The sequence below is a fragment of the Neltuma alba genome, unplaced genomic scaffold (assembly GCF_004799145.2).
Source record: "Neltuma alba isolate B1F8T4 unplaced genomic scaffold, ASM479914v2 tig00004731_pilon, whole genome shotgun sequence".
Taxonomy (NCBI): domain Eukaryota; kingdom Viridiplantae; phylum Streptophyta; class Magnoliopsida; order Fabales; family Fabaceae; genus Neltuma; species Neltuma alba.
Window position 1 is genome coordinate 1 of NW_021633838.1, and position 22,011 is coordinate 22,011.

Sequence of the window (22,011 nt, forward strand, 5' to 3'; positions counted from 1 at the left end):
TGTCTTAGCAAGACTACTTGCCCAGATACGGCAAAGGACTAATGACCGCATTGTCCTTGTCTCAAACTACACACAGGTATATGCTCCCCTCCCCCCCATCCCCACAAAGAAAAGTGAAAACGTTACGTTCACGTACACTTTTTTAGCTATCCAATTCCAATGTAACTAGTAGGACAAGGTCATATCAATATCCTTTCCCTGATGTGACAGTCTTACTTAACTGCTATATACCAGACGGGAACTAGTTCTATAAGTTGACTCAGGCTGCATGTAATATTTGATGGACTATGATGCTTGCGAGGCTGATGTTGAGTAGAAATTTTACTTTGGGCAATATTGCTCAGAGACAGAAAATATTTAAATATTGAATCGAATTTTCATGCACCTTCTTCGAAGCATAGAACTAGTTGACTGGTTACTCATGTTTTATATCAATTGGAGATTCCTATTCATGGACAAACCAGCAAAGCACACTCTACTTACAGTCACTTCATATGCTGTTCAGATAGCGTTTATTTTCTTAATGGTCGAATTTATATTCCATTAAGCGTTTACGCTGTTACCCTTTTTGAAACGCCGTTTGATGCGGATGCCGTTTAACCTACAGATATTTGTTCATTTTAATGTTTATTGTCAGTATGACTCAAGGTTATAACACAGTTCTTTCAATGCCATATCTCTTTCAATAATTCACAAAATTATTTGCATCTTATCTCTTTTCAATATCACTATATCTCTCTGAGTTAAATCCGGAGTATAATAACTTGCTCTAGTTATCGGTATAATTACGTTCAAACCTTCAACCCACAATCTTGTTAGAAACAAGGTGTTAACTTTTGTCAATATTCCATGTGGCTCAATTTCCTTCTTTTTCCCAATTTATTTCCCCAATGACTTTTGTTTGCTGCGCCAATCTATCGCCGGGGAACAGACTCTGGATCTTTTTGCTCAGTTGTGTCGGGAACGAAGGTACCCGCACTTGAGGCTTGATGGTGCAACATCAATCAGTAAAAGGCAGAAGTTAGTAAACCGCTTTAATGATCAATCTAAGGTAAATTGCTTACAAACTGATAAACGAGATGCCTTGATTGTTTTGGTATTTGTGACCAATCATTGTATGTGATGTAGATAACAACCTCAGACTCCGAGATATAAATCTCAATATGGGCTTATTAATAGGTAGACCCGATATAAATTTCAAATATTGCAGGACGAGTTCGTTTTTCTCTGAGCAGTAAGGCTGGTGGCTGTGGCCTCAATTTAATTGGAGGAAATCGATTAGTCTTGTTCGATCCTGACTGGAATCCAGCAAATGATAAACAAGTAATCCCATAGTGGACTTACTCAGTATCCATGCATTATGATTCTTCCTAAAACTTTGGGTACTTATGCCCTTCACATTTCAATTTTGCCTTGCCCTTGATCAGGCTGCGGCGAGAGTTTGGAGGGATGGGCAGAAGAAAAGAGGTACATTTATAGATTTTTGAGTGCTGGGACAATAGAGGAAAAGGTATATATCATTGTGATAATTGAGTGGAGACAAATGCTTTTATTGCGATTTTGATTCATATGACTCTACCGTAGGTATACCAGCGTCAGATGTCAAAAGAAGGGCTTCAAAAGGTCATTCAGCAGGAGCAAACAGATAACCTTGAGACACCGGTTGAAATTTCTGCTTCGAGCACATTTTCTTAATGCAGCTCATTAAACCTGTACATTAATGTTCTCAGTCTTTGTAATTTTCAGGGTAACTTTTCGACAGAGGTCCTCCGGGATCTGTTCTCATTTCATGAATGTGTCAAGTAATGCATTCCATCTTTTTCACTCATGTAATTTATATTAATTATTATGCTGAATGCTGATAACACCCTTCTTGATGCATGGTGAGTCGAATTTACACATTAGCGAATGGCGAAGCTGAAGCCATTCATACATATGTTACAGTAGAGTAGATAGGAAAGGCAATAACGAACAATCGTTAATATCGTAGCATTTTGCGATTATTAATAATTTTAAAGATGTTGGTATGGTGCGATTGTATTGCAATAATGGTCGCCCTTGATGGAGATTTGGTGAAAAGAAACGACAATGTACATTCCACCATAAGAATAAACAGAGGCCTTTACTTCATCCTTATGTTTTCTTTCATGTCTTTAGGTCAGAGATTCATGAAAGGATGCATTGCTCTCGGTGTCAGACAAATGACGATGGGCCTCAGAGCGACGATGGGAAATATGTTGCTCATTCTACGATAAGTAACGGTGGATTTGATGAGGAAACCTCTGATGATATAGGTGGATTTGCAAAATTTGCAGGCTGTATGCACAAATTAAAGAAATCAGAAAAGCAGGTTAGATTCCACTAGACTTGTTTTATGTGCCTTCAGTTTGCTAAAAACCTCAGTAACCCGACTTCCTCAAAGGGATGCTATGGTACTTCGACCAAGTAGATAAACTGCGTAATGTTTCTGACACTTGATTCAAGGAGATACTGAATGAGTACCTAATCTTAGATACATCTTTTCAGGTAGGGATCCCCTTGGAAGAAGATTTAGGTAGCTGGGGCCATCATTTCTTCTCCACGACCGTACCGGATACTATCCTTCAGGCTTCAGCCGGAGATGAGGTATGCTATAGCAATTTAAGTATATTTCTATTCACTCCTCCCTCCCCCCATTTTAATCTTTGTTAAAATCAATAGTTAAGTCATCCTAAAGACAAATTAATCGGACCTTTATGGTAGCCCATGGCTTTCTAATTCTTCCAACAATCCTGGATACAGGATCCTAATTTAATAAATATAATATGAAGCTCAGTAAGTTTCAGTAATAAAATTCATTAAACGCTGGCTCTTACGGTTTAGATATTGAAAATATTTTACATTTGACATAACATGCATGTACTCTGCTGAAGCATTCAAATAAACGGCTCATCTTAACGTTTCTCTCCATAAGTTTCGGTATTGTGCTTATTAGTGGTACCCTTTTCCTTCGAAATATTTTCCCCACTTTTGGCATGTAATATGTGAAACATCTTGTCAATAATCTGAGCAATATGAACTATTATTGGCAGTTGAACATGAAAGTGACACTGACACGCTAATTTGCCTAAAGCCGGCTATCCTTTACAGTTCAAGTTACAATAATCTCTACCTGGATATTATTTCTCTCTTTCAGGTGACATTTGTTTTTACAAACCAAGTTGATGGAAAGCTGACACCAATTGATTCAACCGTCAGTTCAGAGCAACAGCAAGAGGAAAGCAAGGAAGTGATCCAGCTAAAACGGAACTCCAAACAAAGTCCCGTTCTTTCTTTACATCAGAAGCCATCTTACTCCCTCAAGCCTTCAATGAGGCCAGCATTGAGTTCTGTTAGGACGAAGGAAAATATATCAACACAAGCAGCTTTAAAAACCAAAAATTCCCTTGTAAATCAATTACCACAGAAAAGATCATGTCCAACTTATGTTGATGTTGATCAATTAGAATAATACTTCTGATTTCGTCAAGCGATCATTATGATTGGCTTTCATCTAGTCATCACAATGTCATGTCCTATGTCTTTTTGCACGAAACACGTTGCCTGCTTTCGGTCTTGCACTGATTATACTAAGGTGATGTTCTCGTCGACAAAATTCCTCGGAGAAACAGATCAGGGATAAAATAGGCCGTTCAACATTGGGGTTGGGAATTTCGCGGAAAAGCATATGAACTTGGGCCGGCCTAATCATATCAACATGGCCGATAAGGGAAAAATTTGTTTCGATTGGGCTGAGTTAATTTAAATTCGTGTATTTGTGGTTATGCTGCTAGTTATGACTTGTGAACCAAGAGTTAGGTTTAGGTTTAGTGAAAATAACTAGTGTTTCATAATATGACAAATCAAGTTTGAATTTCATCATTTAACGCCTGATAGTGTCGCTTCTAATAGGAGATATTTTCACTTTGTAGAAAAAAATTATGACTTGTGAGATGTTATGAATTTTATGTAAATTATAGCAAGCAGATGGATTTGCTAGTTAAAATATGTAAAATTAAAGGAAAGTGTAATATAATTATTCATCTCAGGACAAAAAAGTATTTATTTAGTTTAAACAAGTTTGTGAGATTTTAAAATTATTAGAAAATTGGTCCTGTAGTATTAAATGTTAGACAATTGTATTAAAAAAATTATGAGAACGCTGTAGCTGTTATTTTAAGAAAATCTATTTAATTCACTTAGACCTGTATAATATAAACATTTTATTTTACTTATAAAATAATTTCTTGTGTTTCTTCCCAAACAAGTTCGTGTTATCTGGAAACACATAATAAAAACACATCAAGCATTTTACCAACCAAAAAAAAAAAAAACATAAAGCATGTCCTTTATTACATACCTGTGACGCTAACAGAAATTATGTCTTTCATAACGTAGTAAATAGATTTGACGTGGGATATATGTTTAATACCTGACAGTGTTTATTTTGAAAGCACCAAGGGAAAAAAAAAAAATCCCCACGGCGGATTCCCCCGTTGCAAGGATTTGTCTGGCAGATTCCTTAGTAGTTGGGAGCAGATGTACTCTATTTTGCGTCGCTTTTTACCCCTTGAAAATGTAACAAGAAAGAGTTATGCATGCGAGAACACCGAGGCCTCCGGATATAGTCCCAGGTATATTCCTTTCTCTGTTTCTCACTCGCGCGCTTGCAAATCCATTGAAACGGGATAATAACTAACATGATACATGAACAGTAAAAAGTTGGAAGAACGAGGACTATGGATTGAATATTGTAATATATCCCTTGCCCCTCACCTTTTACTCCTCTAGGCCGGCCAAATTTGATCCTGTATCTTTCCCTCTGTTGTCGCAACGATCCTACCTCGCTCCATGGAGCTCAAACCGGGTTTGTCGGCACTGGTCACTGGAGGTGCCTCTGGAATTGGTAACATACATAAGACTCCCTATTGATTCTTCCTGGATTCTATGATGCCTCGATTTATTTTTGAAAATACGTTTCTTTTTTTTGCTTTGGATCGATGAATTTAATATATCTGTGACTTTAGATTGATTGTTGGCTGTTTGTGCAGAAGTTTGGTGCTTTGTTAATGTTTCAGTTTGAAAGGACAAGTTTAATATTTGAACTATGGGATGATAATTATAGCTAGACATAAGTTTACATGACTAATAACGTGTTCGGTGCTCAGATTATTGTTGGTAACTGAAGCTTTCGATCCCAATGTCATGATATCTTTCTTCTTCGTGAGTATGTTTGGGGTTTGACTAACGATCGATGAAATCTTCTAGTTGCGAAATGATTAGTATAGGAACCAATTGGATGGTAAGTGAGGAGAAAAGAAGCAAGCGAATGATTATACACCTAAGGGGACGATTGGTTTTGAAACTTTTGTTATGGACTTACAACTACTGTAATAGAGATATGAGAGATAATAAACGCTGATTTGACGGTCTATCTAGGGAGAATATATTAACTCAGCAGCCATTTCTCTTTCATCGATATTGAAACATCACGTTAGTAGACGCTTGGTGCATTTTATTAGATATCATATCTGCGATTTAGATATAACAATTCATGCCTAAACTGCATTTCTTCCTTTGGTTTACATACAGGTAAAAGTCTTTGCTTAGCTCTTGCAGAGAAGGGTATATTTGTCACAGTTGTTGATTACTCTGAAGAAAAGGGAAGACAAGTCTCATCCCTCGTTGAGCAAATTAACACCAAGTTCCATCCCAAGTTAGAACATCCATCTGCGATTTTTGTGAAATGTGATGTGTCTAACACAAGTAAGTGAATGATTATCTATGAGCAACACATACAATACAAAACAACAGGATCAGTTCTATCCAAAGTTATGGCCTTCCCCTTTGTCCACCATGCTGGAAGTTGGGCTTGTTTACTTAAGTTCTTTTTTAAATGATACTCTTCCGGCCTGCTCTTGCTTTCAATTGCAGGTTTAGTATTACCAATCTATGATAAAATAGCATCATATAGGGGGAAGATAGCCATCCATTTTCACTGGAAGAAAGAGGAAAACGTAGAATTTCCTGATCTGGACGGCATATTTTTGCGTTCACCTTTTTCTAACTATTATCAGACTTTGTAGTTTTTATACATGTCATAAAAAGTGAATTACATGTTATTTTGTCCTTTTTATTTCTGATTATTTGCAAATATTTTAATTTATGATTAATAACAGGGGATATTGCTGATGCATTTGAGAAACATTCGTTGACATATGGAGGACTGGACATTTGTATCAACAGTGCAGGGATCGGTAATCCTGTACCGTTCAGTAAGGATAAAACAGATGGCTCTCGCTCATGGAGATACACTATTGATGTGAATTTGAATGCTGTTATTGATTGCACTCGCCTAGCGGTAAGCTTAACATAAGGCTTGGTTTGCCTTCCTCCTCTAATTAGAGTTATAATTTTGCTTAAATGGGTTAATATAATCTTTAGTCCCTCAAGTTTCATTTTGGTTTTGGTCCTTCAGATTTCAAACCATAAGTTTTGGTCCCTCTAGAGGTAAAATAGTCTAAGTTTTTATTAGATTATAAGGACTAATGTTCTAAATGAAAAGAAACTTGAAGGACCAAAACCTATAGTATAAAACTTGAGGGGCCAAAACCAAAATGAGGACAAACTTGAAGGACTAAAGTTTGTATTAACCCAAGCTTCCAAAACAAGACTCAGTTCACAATGTGAAGGTAAAAAAATTATGGAGTGCATGCATAGCTAAACTATTTATTTCTTAAATGAATGAAAAAGGTTAAAGCCATTGATTATCCATGACAGTAAATACTTGTGTTTGACAGATTAGAACCATGGAAGCTACCAAATCGCCTGGTGTGATTATCAATATGGGTTCTGCTTCCGGTCTTTATCCAATGTACGGAGATCCTATATATTCTGCCTCCAAAGGTTTGCCACTTTAGCAACTTTAATGAGATTTATTCATTAAGAACTTCCCGTTGAAGTTGAAAAACTAAATGTTTTCATAAAACGGAGCCTAAAGAACTAATCAGCAATTTCTACCATTATTAGTTAAACTATCAGTTAGGAGCCAGGAATGGCTTTCGTGATTGGTGATTTTATAGCAATGCCAAGCAGAACAAGCTTTAATTAGGGCAGTGCAATGGCGGGCTGGGCAGCCCAGGGATGTGCCCGCAGCCCGCCCATTTAAGGTTAAATGGGTACGGGCTAGCCCATACCTATACATGGTTCATTGGCTGCCCTTAAATGCACGAGTTTTCATGGGTTTTGGGGTAGCCCATCTAATTGAGGCGTCCTTACCCCCCCCCCCGGTTGGACAGCATTACAACAAGCAAGAACTAGCTAATCTAGATATTCTCATAATCATAATCATTTTGAAGAGGAAAACAAGGGAAATACTCAAGCAATAACAAGCATTAACCATGATGGCAAAGGATACATACAAAGTTTTCCATCAAGAAAAAGTTCTGACTCTTGATCAATTTGAGCCAATGTTTTCCGCACAGATGTGTAATATGGTGCGTATTAAAAAGCTGAGGAAAATACCTCCCAGAAAGTCTAAATGATAGGTTTCCTAATTTCTAAATAAAATTGCTTGGATGAATTTTTGAAATATGTAATGAATGTGCATCGGTGAGCTCTTGAAATAAATTTTAACTTGAAATCACCTCATTAATTCCTAATGTGTCTCTAATAAGAATTAAATTATATTTACCATAAGAATCATTATATGTTTAACTTATAAGGACCCACAACCATAACTGCACCAAAACAGAAAAAGAGATAACCTCAAACATTATTAAAAGATTCTAAATTAGACACCAAACGTGAACTTATGAAGCTTGGTCACCAGTCCACCAAGGCCAACAAATGAAGATGAAATAGTGTTCAGTTCAATTTGCAGAAGTGTTTTGGATTGCTCATCCAGCATATAATCTGAACAATGTAAACCTAAGCATATTTCCTAAGAAATTATTGCAAAAGGAAAGGGCAAAAAATAGTTACTAGCTCTGACTGACTGAAGGAGAGTAATCTGCTTGCACCTTCATCTCATCTTTTACTATATTAATAATATACTTGATCACAAACTGGATATCATGTGAAATAAACAAAAAAAAAAAAAATGTAAATGGGTGGAGCATGGGTAGCCCATGCCTTTACCCGCTACCTGCCCATATAACACAACAATCCGACCCATTTGAGCTCGCCTGTTTCGGGCTCTTGACAGGCGGGCTTAAATGGGCAAAAAAATGCGAGTAGTGGACAGGTCAGGTGGGTAGTAGGTAGCGGATAACTTGCTCACCCCTCGCTTTAATAAGTGCATTGTGTCAATGTTGATTGTTAAGTTCTCCAAATGAAATTCATGGGACTGGTTAATACGAAATGGGTTCTACATAATGCATCATTTACTAAAGTTGTCATGCAAAAGATCTTTTTTATGTCTAGTACTTTTCAAATTTAATCATAAAAATGATGGTGGCTTGGCCATAAATGGACAATTAGTTTTGATAGGCCTAATTAATACCATGCTGAAAAATATATTTAGATAAAAGTTTTTGTTGTAATTGAGGGTCAAAGAATGGCTCTTACATCTTTGTCCCTGAGATTTTGCATAGATTAGTGTATTATTGCTTCCTGAAACATGAGCATGTGCTTCTGCAGGTGGCGTTGTCATGTTTTCTAGATCGCTTCGTCCATACAAACACCAGGGAATTCGTGTCAATGTGCTCTGCCCTGAGGTCAGAGTTGTGTTTGAAGAGTAAATGCTTATTGTTAACCTTTATAATTTTTAATCTCCGGATTGTTAACATTTTTCTGAGACTTCTTCAAATTAGATTCTGTATATAACGGTTTAGGCACATCATAAGTTCATAATTTTTTTTTTTTTTTGGGGATAAATCTACATGGTATCTGTTACTGCCTTTGTTAATTGCGTTATGGGCATAATGGTGTGTATAGCTTCCCTTTGGTGCTCAAGACGTGATTTTTTTTTTTAAAAATATTAATAAGTTGTGTAGGCTTCTGTTACCGTGTTCTCTTTTAACTTTTGAGCCTATATCTTCTTTTTTTTTCATGATATGTTATTCTCCAGTTTGTTGAAAACTCTTTTCCTTTAGATATTTTTCTTCATTTAAAAAAAAAATTATCTTTGATTTATTGGTGCCTTGATGGTTGCAATCAAACAGGTTCATTGTCTTTTTGATACATGTGAAGAAGATGGCAGTTCTTGCTTATTTTGTTGCTTCCCTCTAGCTTTTAATGTGGCTTTTCCATGCTTCTTTTATCTTGGCATTTATTAATCAATGGTCAGTTCAGTTAAAAAGTGGGAAGTTTCAAGTGAGTTGCACTAAGTTCCAGAGTGGAACAATTGGTCAGACTGTTTTCTGGGGGGCCATATCATTATTAGAACGTTTCCTGTTTCGCCATATAAATACAGAACCCTTAGTCACTGGTGGTAGCAGGCAGTATAATCGAGTCTAATATTTAACTTAAGCAATGAAAGCTTTCGTATAACTAACTTCTTCTTTCGTACTTCTTTAGTTCGAGGTATTTGAAATTTTATTGTCTGAGATTAGTAATTTATATTTTGATTTTATTGGAAGAGTTGTTATGATGCTGTATTAAAAATGACTACCAATAACTTCTGCAGTTTGTTCAAACTGATATGGGCACAAAGGTGGATTCTAAATTTGTTGGTTTGATGGGGGGCTTTGTACCTATGGAAATGGTTGTGAAAGGTATGTTTGTATATATATTTTTTGTTCTCTTAGATGGCCAAAAGATGGGGGTGACGAATGTCTGCAAGCTTGCCAAATCTCTATCGTTAGTAGACATCTGCTTTTTATATGGAAAGCTTGTTGATTGGTTTTGTGCGAACATCTTAATTGTCATCACGCATGTGCTTCTCCTAAAATACTGTAGTACGCTTAAGTGTGACTTCTTCCTTCTGAAGATTACGTTTCTTATAATAGTTTCATTACTATGGGAATGCCCCCAAATTCAATTATCAGCAACTATTTTTAGTGTTATATTATATCTAAGTATTTTAAACTCTCAAGGTGCTTTTGAGCTTATTATTGATGAGAGCAAAGCTGGTTCATGCCTATGGATTACAAATCGCCGTGGATTTGAGTACTGGCCCACGCCATCAGAAGAAGAGAAATACATGTTACCCTCCTCAAGTTTTCGGAGAAGATCCGAGTTCAAAGCTCCACCAATTAAACTTCCTGAGATTTTTGAGAAAATGTGTGTATTTCAATGCTTTCTTTCTATTCTGCTGTGACCATACATGCACGTGCGCGTGTGGACCCTTATGTTCTCCAGCCCACGCTTCTTTCCATGCATGCCTTTTTGTTTAATAGCTTAAAGTATCTTTTATAATGACTTAGTGTTACTGAGGAAAAGATGCAATTATATTTTGAGTTTGACCACATATTTTTCCTGATCACGTGTATTATTTAATGGATTTGTGTTAGTTGCTCATTGTTTGCAGAGTTGTCCACACCTTGACTCACAACTTTAGGAACGCAACCAGTATCGTGAGAACATCACTGAGATTACCCATCAAACCACATCATGTTCTTGTAAAATTGGTTTATGCCGGTGTAAATGCTAGTGATGTAAGTCACTGTGGATTTCTGAGAGGACTATTTTTTGACTAGTGCTAGTATACTATTAACAGCATCCGGTAATGAACAGTTGCGAATGATGTTCTGGTTGGAAATGAAGTGATTTCAAGCCTACGCATGAGATCGTAACTCAATTTGTTATAATTCTCTTTGCATGTTTATCTAATAGACTAATGACCAATCTATATACATAGTGAAAGTATACGTTATAACATGTAGGTGAGATTTTATCCCTGGCATGAATTCAAATAAGCCTGATTTTGTGTACTTCTATGTTCTATTAGTTGGGTAAATTCATACACAATCTTGTTTTAGTAGTCCATCATTACAAAACGCAAAAGGGTAGAGTTCTTAACAGATTAACCCAATATATTAACTCTGAGAGATAACGCTTCAAATAATTTGCTTTGAGGAATCCATTGCTCAGGCCTTTATCAAAGGTCTTGATATCCTTGATTTATAGCTGAAGCATGACGCTTGTAATAAAATAATAGTGGTATATATTTCTAGAATGAATGTTGTCGAGTTATAATTTCAGATGGGCTTATCATGGTTTAAACGTGAAGATTGATGATTCAGGGCCCCCCGTTTTGAATCTTAGTTGTTGTCTTGATATTGATTTTTTTATTTGGTTGGCATAACCTTGTCACAGATTCTCTTCCCCCTTGCTTAATCCTTTTTTAAGTCTAGAAGAGAAAAACTCATTTTCATCTTGAATTCTAACAAAAACAAGTTATGATAGGTAAATTTCAGTTCAGGCCGCTATTTTAGTGGCAAGGACAAAGACATTTCTTCTCGTCTTCCATTTGATGCTGGATTTGAGGTTAGATATTATTCTAAGAATGTATATCATGTGTAAGGCTCCATGTGTTTCTTGTCATGTATTAATATGCACCTATGCTTATCATGTTCACTTGGGTTTTCCTTGTTATACACAATATTTTAGGCTGTGGGAATAATTGCAGCTGTTGGGGATTCTGTGACTGGCTTAAAAGTTGGCATGCCTTGTGCGCTCATGACTTATGGAGGGTATTCTGAATTCATAATGGTGAGCATTGCTAAACAGTTTGTCCTGGTTTGATCATTAAGTTGATATAGTAAGGCAATTTAAGTTAACCTTGTTTATTTGGCCTAGATTCCTTCAAAACATGCCCTTCCAGTTGCTAGACCAGATCCAGAAGTTGTTGCCATGCTTACTTCGGGACTAACTGCTTCAATTGCTCTTGAAAAGGTTTACTGACATGAGCTCATCTTCGTGATTCTAAGATGTTACGTGATGCACATTAATTAGTTTAGTACCTGATATGTTACACGATGTACATTCAAGAACTGTTATGATATACTACCTTTTGTGCAGCTCATGATTAGTTTAATGCCTTTAGTTTTTCTGCCACTGAATTGGCTTGACCTAATAAAGATCTCCTCTGGTGCATTGAATAGGCAGGGCATATGGATTCTGGAAAGGTAGTTCTTGTTACTGCTGCAGCTGGAGGAACCGGACAATTTGCAGTTCAGGTGCACATAAATTTGTTTCCATTTGCTTCTTTCAAATGTGTTCGCATGCATTTATATTATGCTGTAGACGGCAGAACCTGGGTTTTTATCTTTTGCACAAAACTCAGCCGACAGCCAGTCACATCATGTTTCTTCCCATCCTACACATGACAGTAATATATTTCATGTTTCTGGTCAAGAAATATTTGTTCTCTTTAGTGTATAGACGAGATATTTATTGCTTTGAGTTTTGCGCTTTTTCTTCTTTTCATGCACTACCTATTCTTCAGACTATTTTTTCAACCCTTAACATTGTTTTCCTAATTTCATTGAATCTAAAGATGTCTGACCAGTAGTTTAAGAAAATTCTGGTTGTTTTTTGTAATTATTACATGAATCGTGGTTCGTATTAAGTTGAACTAAATATGGAATCCTTTCCGTGTCTGAGAAATAGAGAAGATGCGACACAAAGTAGCTAAACTGAGAGGGTGGATCTCTTTTAAATAATTCATTAGTTCAATGCTTCATAGCTATGAAACATGTACAAAAATTCAATGGGTATCTGTCATATATTCTTACATTATTTTTCCCCAAAAAAGAATATAGAACTTGTATTATATCATGAAGATGGAGTTTCTAGTGTCCCTTTTTCGGTTGATTTCTTCAAGCGATGTTTAGTGTATTTCTTAACTTTTTTTTTTTTTAATTATTATTCTCTTATATGGACTCATGTAATTGGTGATTTGATGTGTCATGGCAGTGTTCGCGGTCAACACGCCTTAAGGATAAGATTTTATGTGTTTCATACCTTAATAGATAAATGGAGATGAAGATACTGTTTTGTATAATAGAAACACTAAAGATAGAAGAAATAGTAAATTTGTTCAGATCAATTTATGTCCATAACTAAGGCAGTGGGAGACTTTTCTATTGCAACGTTGCAGGCTAAAATTTCTACTTGATTTTTCTGTACACAATGTCTTCTCAATAATTTGGATTCTATGCAGCTTGCAAAATTAGGAGGAAATAAAGTGGTTGCAACTTGTGGAGGAGGGGCGAAAGCCAAGCTTCTAAAAGGATTGGGAGTTGACAGGGTCATAGACTATAAAAGTGAAGATATTAAAACCGTATACCTCAAGTCCTCTGGTTTTCTTCCCTTTATATTTTATTTCTTTTAACATTATTTTGCTTTTATGGTTTGCTTGATGATTTAATGACATTTTTGAAATTTGAAAAATTAATCTATTTGTGAGATGATATTGCTAGCACTGAAATAATGTTTTTCACACCTCATCGAAGATATGTGTGTTTTAACCCCACAAAAAATTATGCAAAATACCTTAACTTCCCCAAGGCTCTAGCTGATTGAATATTTGTGGCTTTATTTTTTCAGGTTCTGACTAAGGAGTTCCCACAAGGCATTGACATCATCTATGAGTCTGTTGGTGGTGCCATGTTCAACTTGTGCTTGAATGCTTTAGCAGTCTATGGGCGACTCATTGTGATTGGAATGATTTCTCAGGTTCTCTGATATTCTCTCCTTCCCCCATCCTTGCATGTTCTCGTGTAACTATGCTATATTTGTCTTGCAATATTTTCCAAGTTTTCTCTTTTTGTCTTTAAGATAATGCTTATTCTTATCTTATTGCTTGAGGTTGTCATAATGTACTAGACTATATTACTGTACTTGACATCTAGTTTAGCTTGTGTGGTCCTTCACATGAAGTAGTATGGGCTAGTAACTCAATGATTTACTCAATCTTCAGGGCTAAAATCTAAAACTTATATAGTGCATGGATATCATATCAAATTTCAAACTGTTTATACTGTTTTTTTCCCTCTCAAATCATCCGGCTATAATGGAAGATGGGATATATGTTTTAGATATTTGGTATAAATCTGGGAAGCTATATATATTAAGCAGATTGCAGTATGAAAAGAAAATTTTATTATGTATTTTATTATTTAATAATGTAATTATTATTTGGAAACTAGGGTTTGTAATATGGGGAAACTTGGATAAATTGGGATTTAGAAGAGATGTGAATAAGCTTTTGGTCTGATTAGTCCTTATCTTTTCTTAAATATATTTTTACCCAGTTACAGTCGTTCCCTCAGACTATTGGGATATTGAATTGAGCTGAGCTTAGGGAATTTTTCCCTTTTTTTATTCCCCTACCCGTTCGGTATCAAAGTAGTCGTTATATATTGTAAGAATTTGCATTCCATTCATCTATCAATCAGTCAACAGATTGTATGAAGTCATCACCCAAGTGTAGACTTTCAAAAGGAGACATTAGGTTATAAATTGTAATAATTTCTCTCTTTGCTGATGTACTCTTCCCTATTCATTGTTTCATTTATGTCAGTATCAAGGAGAGCATGGTTGGAAGCCATCAAACTATCCAGGATTATGCGAGAAGATCTTGGCAAAGAGCCAGACTGTGGTGTGTGTTGATTGTAGTAGGCTAATGTTATTTTATTCTTCTTCTTTCTAATTTCTAATTTCTTTTGTTTTTTTATATAAAAATTTAAAAAAAAAAAAAAACTAACCTTCATAATCAGAATTGATTTTCATTTTTTTCTTACAATGTCAGTGAACTGTTCCACTTATGATTCTTCTATCCTGATTTGAGTAATTTGAAGAACTTTGGCAAATAAGATGATGATTTGATACAAGTTCCAAATCCCATAGTTGGCTTACCTATGGTTTTTCCATAACAATTCCAACATTTTCAGACTGGCTTTTTCCTGGTGCAATATAGTCATTTGTGGCGACAACATCTTGACAGACTATTTGATCTGTACTCTGTGGGAAAGCTAAAGGTAATGTGTGCGTATATCTGTGTATCATTGTGATCGTTCATAACTATCTGCATGTACATCTTAAGTTTACAAATGTTATCCTTCTAATTTTCCATGCTTCTGAAGTTCACTTCTATTTACTTCTGGTTTGTGCACATAGGTTGCTCTAGATCCAAAGAGATTTTCAGGCCTACAATCTGTTGCTGATGCAGTTGAGTATCTCCATTCAGGTCAAAGTGTTGGGAAGGTATTTACTTACTGATGAAATTAAATTTTACTTTCGTACGTTTTACTGTCATGTTCTCCGATAAAAGCAATGAGTGGATATTTATTATATCTTGGCACTTTTTAGTGTTTTTTCTTTTTTAAATGTTAGTTTCAATTGGAGAACCTGGTTAAACTCCACCTAAGTTTTGTCCAATTAACAACTCCCAATATACACCTGTGCTTCTAGACAATCTAGCCCTGAATGCTTTCATCTTATCAAATAAATCTTGCAGGTTGTTGTCTGTCTTGACCCATCTTTCCATCGTCAAGTGGCCAAACTATGACTCCTCAAGGATTATACTATTGTTTCATCAATTTCAAATATGGAATTGTGAACTGAAGGAGGTGGAATGAAAATCAGCGTCCACTATCTTTGCAGCTCTTACTCAAATATGCTACTGAACTATAGTGAAGATTGGTTCTGCACTTTCAAATTTCTTGTCTGTTCAACTCCAGTATAATATATTCTCGCCTTTATTTTGAGTTTACTTTGAGGTTGTGTAATCAGTAACAATAAATGTTATGTAAAATCCAGACGTCCTTTAAGCAAGTTTGCTTTTTTGTTAGACAATAGATTCCTTTCCAAAACTCAGGGACAAGTATGAAGCATCCATTTTGAATTGTGTTTTTATTTACAAAAATGATCAGATGAGTTGAGTCTGGCTCACTAGAATTAAGGTAGGCCTCATGGTTTAAAGAACGAGGTCCATTTTTAATTCTGGTAACGACTATTAAGCCTATCCTGATTTACCCATTGAATCCCCCCACCCAAAACGGAAAAAAAAAGAAAAAGGATTGTAATATGAAAACGAAAACTATTTTATGATCAGTTGATCACTGCTTCTGGGACAGCATATTATGAGCTGGCTTTTATGGTTAACCATGGTCCTGGGAACAAGCTGAGCGTCATGAATCATGATAGCTTCGGATAGTGACATTGAAGAAAACAACATGCCTTTCAGAAATTTCATCAAACACCTTGCAAGTCAATCCGGATTTCCCCAAGCGGTATAGCTTTCATGAGCTTGATACTCACCACTCAGAGACAGGTCCGAATGAAGATGGTCACCGAAACATCAGAGCGTGACTTGAGAAAAGAAAGACAAGATACACTGAACTTTCTTAGGTCCTACAAGGTTGGTTTTATTCCCTTTCTCTCCATATTTTACGTGTAGATTATTCATGAAATATAAATTAATTGATTTAATGCTTTGCTTAGCAATTCTATACCAATAGTAAGATTTGGAAGAGAACAGCAAAAAAGCTCCAAATGACCCCGTGAGGCTAACTCAAATATAAGGAATTGAACAAGATACGGCAAGTAGTCCAGAATTTAAACCCTTAATTTTTTTTTTCCTTTTTCTTTTTAAAGAAGAAAAAACTCCAAATTCTCTGTCGATCCTGACCAATAATGGCATATGCATCTCAGAGATGGCCAGATGGTGCATTCGCATTTGAATATATTATTTCGAAACTCCTTTTAAGATGTAAAAATAAAAGTAATCTTTTTCTCCCCTAAAGTCAGTAACAAAAACTGGAAAGATGCAGCAGGGAACTCAATTCTTTCTTCAATGTATATTCATTCCTTTAAAGGTCAAATACACCAGCCTACACAAATGAAAGATTTATTCAGTAGCAAGACATCACGTGGTGGGTTAACTAATCATGTAGGTATACCATGCAATACAGCTTTTAGTTGGGATATAGTTCTAGTATCAGATACTAACGTCCAACAGTTGGGGTTGAATTCTGAATTAACCATGTTTTCATCCTGCACATGTTTACATATACAATTCTTCCGTAAGAGTGGAATATAATTTACTCACATCAATTGGTCATCTTGAAATAAAGCCTTGGAAACTGAATTACTTCTTTGACTCCCGTCAACCCTGTAATGGTCATCATCCACCTTGCTGGTCCATGAACATGAACGCTTGTTTCCGGTCAATGGGGTCTCGCATACTGTGTCATAGCTTGCCCTCTCCCGCTTCTTCTTCTTCCTTGTTGGCAGCTTTCTAAAAGAATCTGACTTGAGTTTCATAGACATCTGCTTTGGGGCCCAAAGTTTCTGCAAATCAGGAATGCAACTTGTGAAAGATGAAAATCTTCTTGCCCTTTCTCTCTTCTTCTTGGCTTCTACTATTTTTGGATCCTCCTGCTGTTTATTTCTTTCAAGGCTTCCATTTGCATTCTTGAGGAGCTGAAAGGGCTCATTTTCCGACGATATGGGACCACTACTACTTACATTATTTTCACCCATCTCATCTCTGTCGGCCTTTCCATTCCAGGATTTGTTGCTGTCTTCACTGATGAGAAAATGATTTGGGGTTTCATCCTCTTCGGCAAACAGCAATAGGTCCATCTTGTCGTAGATTTCATGAACCACATCTCCAACGGAATGAGAATACCTGAAATTCCAAATTCTTCAAGATCGCAAGTCTAATGGATTTTCATTTTTCCTTCATCACTTTATGCAAATTCAACTGACTTTTACTGTTGCCAAGTTTTTGCTTATTTAGAAGACAGCGGAAATTCAGTTGCAAAGGCAAAAGAAAAAACAAGAGAAGTTCAGTGCAACGTCAAAGGCTAATTCAAGACGGTTAATGAGGTATTTCACACTGATGTATCATATCATACTCATGGTCTTTAGGTGACACAATAGCCTGCCCGACAGGGTGGAGGTCGCGGGTTTAAACCACGGAGTGCGTGCGTGGGTCATGGGTACACTTAGTTGTTATGTAACTAAAAAATATATTATACTCATGTTTTAGGGAGAAGATACCACTTCACATGGACCCCTCTCCGGTGAACATATTTTGACCAACAGCAGAGCAACTACACACACACACACCATATATGTTAGAATAAATGCACAAAATGATAAACCTAGACTTATGCGTCCAACTCCAAAGAGAAGCTAAAATCTTTTGTCCTTGCATTAAGAAATACTGAATTACTTTACATAAAAAAGCATCATCGAACATCTATAAAATCTATCAACCTTTGGATACGAATATGTACCTGCTTTTTATGATCCTTGCCACATAATTATCAAGGTTCCAATCACCAAAGAATCCCCCTTCCATATGGCACTGAATATTCTCCAGAAGAAGGCAAATTTGCTTAACCATCTTCTGTTTGCCAGACTCTTCAACTCCACTTCCAACATCTGATTGTAGGATTTCCATCCGAAACAAAATCTGCAGTTCATATCTTGTTCTCATTAAGGTAAAACATGGAAACAAAAGAAGCCAAAACTATAATAACAACGAAATATGAGCTGCACCACAACACATGCACAAATTACGCAAAATGTCTCCAAAGGATACTCTCTAACTATTTGTCCTGCGATGGGAGAAGAAGTTCCAGTCTCAGATGCCTGAGAGAATGGATTTTTGCTTTTATGCTTTGTGACTAACTCTTTTGGCTCCATTAATAATATTTTGCTAAGTTCAGCCGCAATCATGCTATCATATGCATCATTACATTTCGAAGAATTTTGACTTTCAGAAATGGTTTCTCTGTCAAACTTCTTTGATAGCCAGTAGATGGATGAGTTCACAAGTCGCTCAGCCAAAGCCTGCAAGTCTACGTCCTCAGATGCAATTCCCTGATGGATCTTGTCGGAAAGAGTACTGAAAAACCCTTCAGATGTTTCTGACCCAGTGTCAAGCACAGCACCGGCCTGTACTCCTGAAGCCTCAGTCAGAGTGTTCTCTCCTGCTGAGGCAGATGAGGAGATTGGCAGCTGACCATCTTGGGGTGATCCAGTCAATCTAGTGTCGATGTTTTCTGGAATTAACTGATTTGGCTTGGATGTATCAGACACAATTATATCATGACAGTCAGGTTTCTTCATCTGCTTCATCCAGCACTTTAAAAATTTCAACTTTTTTGACTTTTTACATTCCCTGGCATGGTAAACCCCATGCAAGTCTATGTCAACCTGATCATATGCCGCTTTCCAGAAGGTGCTCCACGTGAGTTTTTGAAGGCTCTTCCTATCCATTATGTTCTTTTTCTGATGACCCTCAATCACCGCACCACTCTTCTTATCTTGAGAATCCAATAGTTTATTGCGTTTTTTAAAGTTGATATCAGGCTTGCAAACGTCAGCACTCAATGTCCTGATATGTTGAGCCATATTTTCTCCTCCAAAATGAAGAACCATATCTGGATCGTCTATTAGAGATAAGAGAGCAGAAGATATTGTAAAAGGCCTTAGAATGCCCGTAAATGAACCACCGTCGCTATTGGAAAGGTACACCAATGCCCAGCAACCTTCGTTATAAAGAAAACTACAGAGCATTTGCCAGATGGGTTCAGAATTTCTCTGCCACATGAAACCAAATTCAACTGCAAGAATATCAAGAACCCTATCTGCGAAGAATTCATTTGAAATTCCCTTCCTCTGTTTCTTAGATTCACCAAACACTTCTCGTACAAGAAAAGAATCAGATATGCGATCCCCTAGTTTCAAAAAAGCATCATTCCTCTGTACAGCCTTAATATGAAATTTTGTGATTCCATTACCAAACTGCTTCCAAAATTTTTCCTTGTGTTCACGGCCTCCTTTTGGCGGATTAATCAATTCTGGATCAAACCGAACATCATCATATTTACCAAAGAACCTGAATTTGATCAACTCAAGATCACAACAGTTATATTCTATGGGATTCCTACTTACATCTAAGATCTGAAGACTCAGTTGGACATGAAGTTTACTAGAGTAATCATTTATATCGAGAGAATACGATGACACTCCAATTTTCGGATAAATTAAACCAAAAGGAAGCAGAGCGGAACCAAGTATTACCGAATCCACAGAACATAACCCCCAACCCAAAGCTCTAGTTCCACTCTCAAAGAAACTATAAACCAGTTTAATTTCATCGGTCTCGTTCTTATGCTCATAACATCCAGATTCACACTTCACATCAACCCAACTGAAATGAATGTCCCTACAACCAAATGCACCACTCACACTCCTGAAGAACCCAGAGAATCTCTCACAAAATGGACCCACATTTTTCAACGACTCGTGACCTAGCTCCACATCGAAAAATTCAGACAGACACTTGAATGATCTACAAATAGGCGAAAACAAAACAACCAAATTCGACCGAACAACTGGGTAATTCAGAACAGCATCTGGTATAGGAGAACATATTACCGAGTCCCAAGCATAGTCGTGTACAATCTGTTGCACCGATGCGGCAAGATGTGAGGCCCTGGGAGGAGAGGGATCCAATGGATTGTGAAAATGAGGCAGAGAAGTGAGGGTCTGCGAGAGAGATTGGAGGGTAAAGGTGGAGTCACTGAAAGAGAGAGAAAGTGAGTGATTGGGGACAAAATGGTGGAGTTTAGAGGACGAAAGAAGGGGAGAAAGCGAGGAAAAGAAGAGCTTAAAGCAGAAGAGAGAAGACGAGAGAGGAGGGAAGGTGAGAAGGATTTTCGTTGATGTGAGAAGGGAATTAATGTAAGGAGTGGGATCCTCAAGATGAAGAAGTGGGTTGAGGTCTATGAGAAGAATCAGGCGTTCCGTTTTACTGTAATCTGTGATTCCATCAATGGCGTTTCCCGCCATCGAAGACAATGGCTGATGTATAGTGACTTCGAATCGATCAATGGAATGTGGTGCCGGCGGGAGAGACGGAAGAGAGCTTCTGCCTTCTGGATTGGATTGCAGCGGGAAAGAGAAGGAAAGAAACGGTGTCGTTTGGCCAGGCCACAGGGATACCCAATGTGAATTGGCGGGATCTAAAAGATTGGCAGTAAAAAATACTAAAAATTTCAAAACATCCTCAATTCAATTTATTTTCCTCCAAGTTTTATTTTGGGAATAAAGATACTAAGCTCACTATTTCGTTGTCAAATTGACTGATTTATTTTGCTTAAATTGTAAATTTTAGTCTTTAAACAAAATTCTAACGCTTTATAATTTAATTATTTTGACATGGTCATTATCAAAACTTTGACCAGTATGTGACGGGATTTCTTCGTATAGTTTATCGCTTCAAATCTAAATAATTATATATACTACAAAAAATTTAACAAAATGCATTATTCATAATTACAAATTAATTTTTGAAAAAAAATAAATAATATTTCTCGTTTTTCAAACTTCCTAAGCTAACAATTACAAAAATGAAGTTACACCATGATGACCCAAAACTTGAATCGGCCATATTGGGGCATCCTACGAGAAAGAAACAGAAATTTAAAATCTAAATGTTTGTCCCATATAATTTACCCCTGTAGCCAACTTATTATTAACAATTTTAACTTCTAAAATTTAAAATCTACTTATTTTAATTTGGCTAAAAAGGAGCGTATCTAAATGTATGAGATTAAATACTTAAATTTTATTTTCTAGGAAAACTCTAATTATTAAGCTTTCAAAAGCATTGACTAATGATGGAAAATCAATGGAATCACATTTTCAGCTACTACTAAATCGCATCTTTCTCTATGTATGAAAAAGCACTTTCAATTAGAGTTTTAAAAAAAAAATCACATCTCTAAAACCATCTAATCTAATTATATACTTTGAAACCCGTTGAAAAAGAATGCAATGTGAAAATTGAAACACTCTCTTAGCTCAAGGAAATCAGCTAAGGGAGTATTGAGCTTAAGAAATTCAGGAAAAGCATCCCTTCCGTGTATACATTAGTTTCATAAATTTTGGATCAGAATTAGAAGCTACATGTTTCTCAAGTCATTATAAGTAAAACTCCGTTTAGTTACAAAATACCACATCTCAATCAAAATCTGTCCTCTTCATGTTCATAATCAGGACCTAGAGATGCAGGAACAATAA

The 22,011-nt window shown here is 36.4% G+C and overlaps 3 protein-coding genes and 1 long non-coding RNA gene across 7 annotated transcripts; 3 read left to right on the plus strand and 1 right to left on the minus strand.

Annotated features, from left to right (window-relative positions):
• The first annotated feature begins 4 nt into the window (after positions 1-4).
• On the plus strand, positions 5-1,229 carry LOC114745609 (uncharacterized). The gene is made up of 3 exons (XR_003740214.1): positions 5-76; positions 932-1,051; positions 1,211-1,229. It is a non-coding gene; the product is annotated as an uncharacterized LOC114745609 (long non-coding RNA).
• Positions 1,230-1,473: 244 nt separating this feature from the next.
• On the plus strand, positions 1,474-3,515 carry LOC114745610 (protein CHROMATIN REMODELING 25). Its single transcript, XM_028933767.1, has 6 exons — positions 1,474-1,510; positions 1,585-1,662; positions 1,747-1,802; positions 2,158-2,350; positions 2,527-2,625; positions 3,176-3,515. Exons 2-6 carry the CDS (start codon positions 1,600-1,602, stop codon positions 3,488-3,490), a joined length of 726 nt encoding a protein of 241 aa, XP_028789600.1. The 5' UTR covers positions 1,474-1,510; positions 1,585-1,599; the 3' UTR covers positions 3,491-3,515.
• A 1,151-nt stretch (positions 3,516-4,666) lies between these two features.
• LOC114745607 (prostaglandin reductase-3) lies at positions 4,667-15,820 on the plus strand. The gene is made up of 18 exons (XM_028933765.1): positions 4,667-4,924; positions 5,611-5,784; positions 6,198-6,379; positions 6,819-6,924; positions 8,659-8,735; positions 9,647-9,734; positions 10,056-10,242; positions 10,490-10,616; positions 11,368-11,448; positions 11,572-11,673; positions 11,761-11,856; positions 12,066-12,140; positions 13,127-13,246; positions 13,513-13,641; positions 14,489-14,566; positions 14,859-14,945; positions 15,085-15,171; positions 15,425-15,820. Exons 1-18 carry the CDS (start codon positions 4,870-4,872, stop codon positions 15,473-15,475), a joined length of 1,902 nt encoding a protein of 633 aa, XP_028789598.1. The 5' UTR covers positions 4,667-4,869; the 3' UTR covers positions 15,476-15,820.
• A 921-nt stretch (positions 15,821-16,741) lies between these two features.
• LOC114745603 (uncharacterized) lies at positions 16,742-20,859 on the minus strand. Of its 4 annotated transcripts, none has more exons than XM_028933759.1 (3): positions 18,521-20,859; positions 18,213-18,404; positions 16,742-17,599 (listed from the first exon to the last, which is right to left on the minus strand). In XM_028933759.1, the coding sequence occupies exons 1-3, from the start codon at positions 20,776-20,778 to the stop codon at positions 17,014-17,016; spliced, it is 3,036 nt and encodes a 1,011-aa protein (XP_028789592.1). In that variant the 5' UTR covers positions 20,779-20,859; the 3' UTR covers positions 16,742-17,013. The 4 variants fall into 4 exon arrangements, with proteins under 4 accessions (XP_028789592.1, XP_028789591.1, XP_028789593.1 ...); XM_028933758.1 differs by having other exon boundaries at positions 18,213-18,391; positions 18,478-20,859; XM_028933760.1 differs by having other exon boundaries at positions 17,518-17,599; positions 18,213-18,391.
• Positions 20,860-22,011: the final 1,152 nt, after the last annotated feature.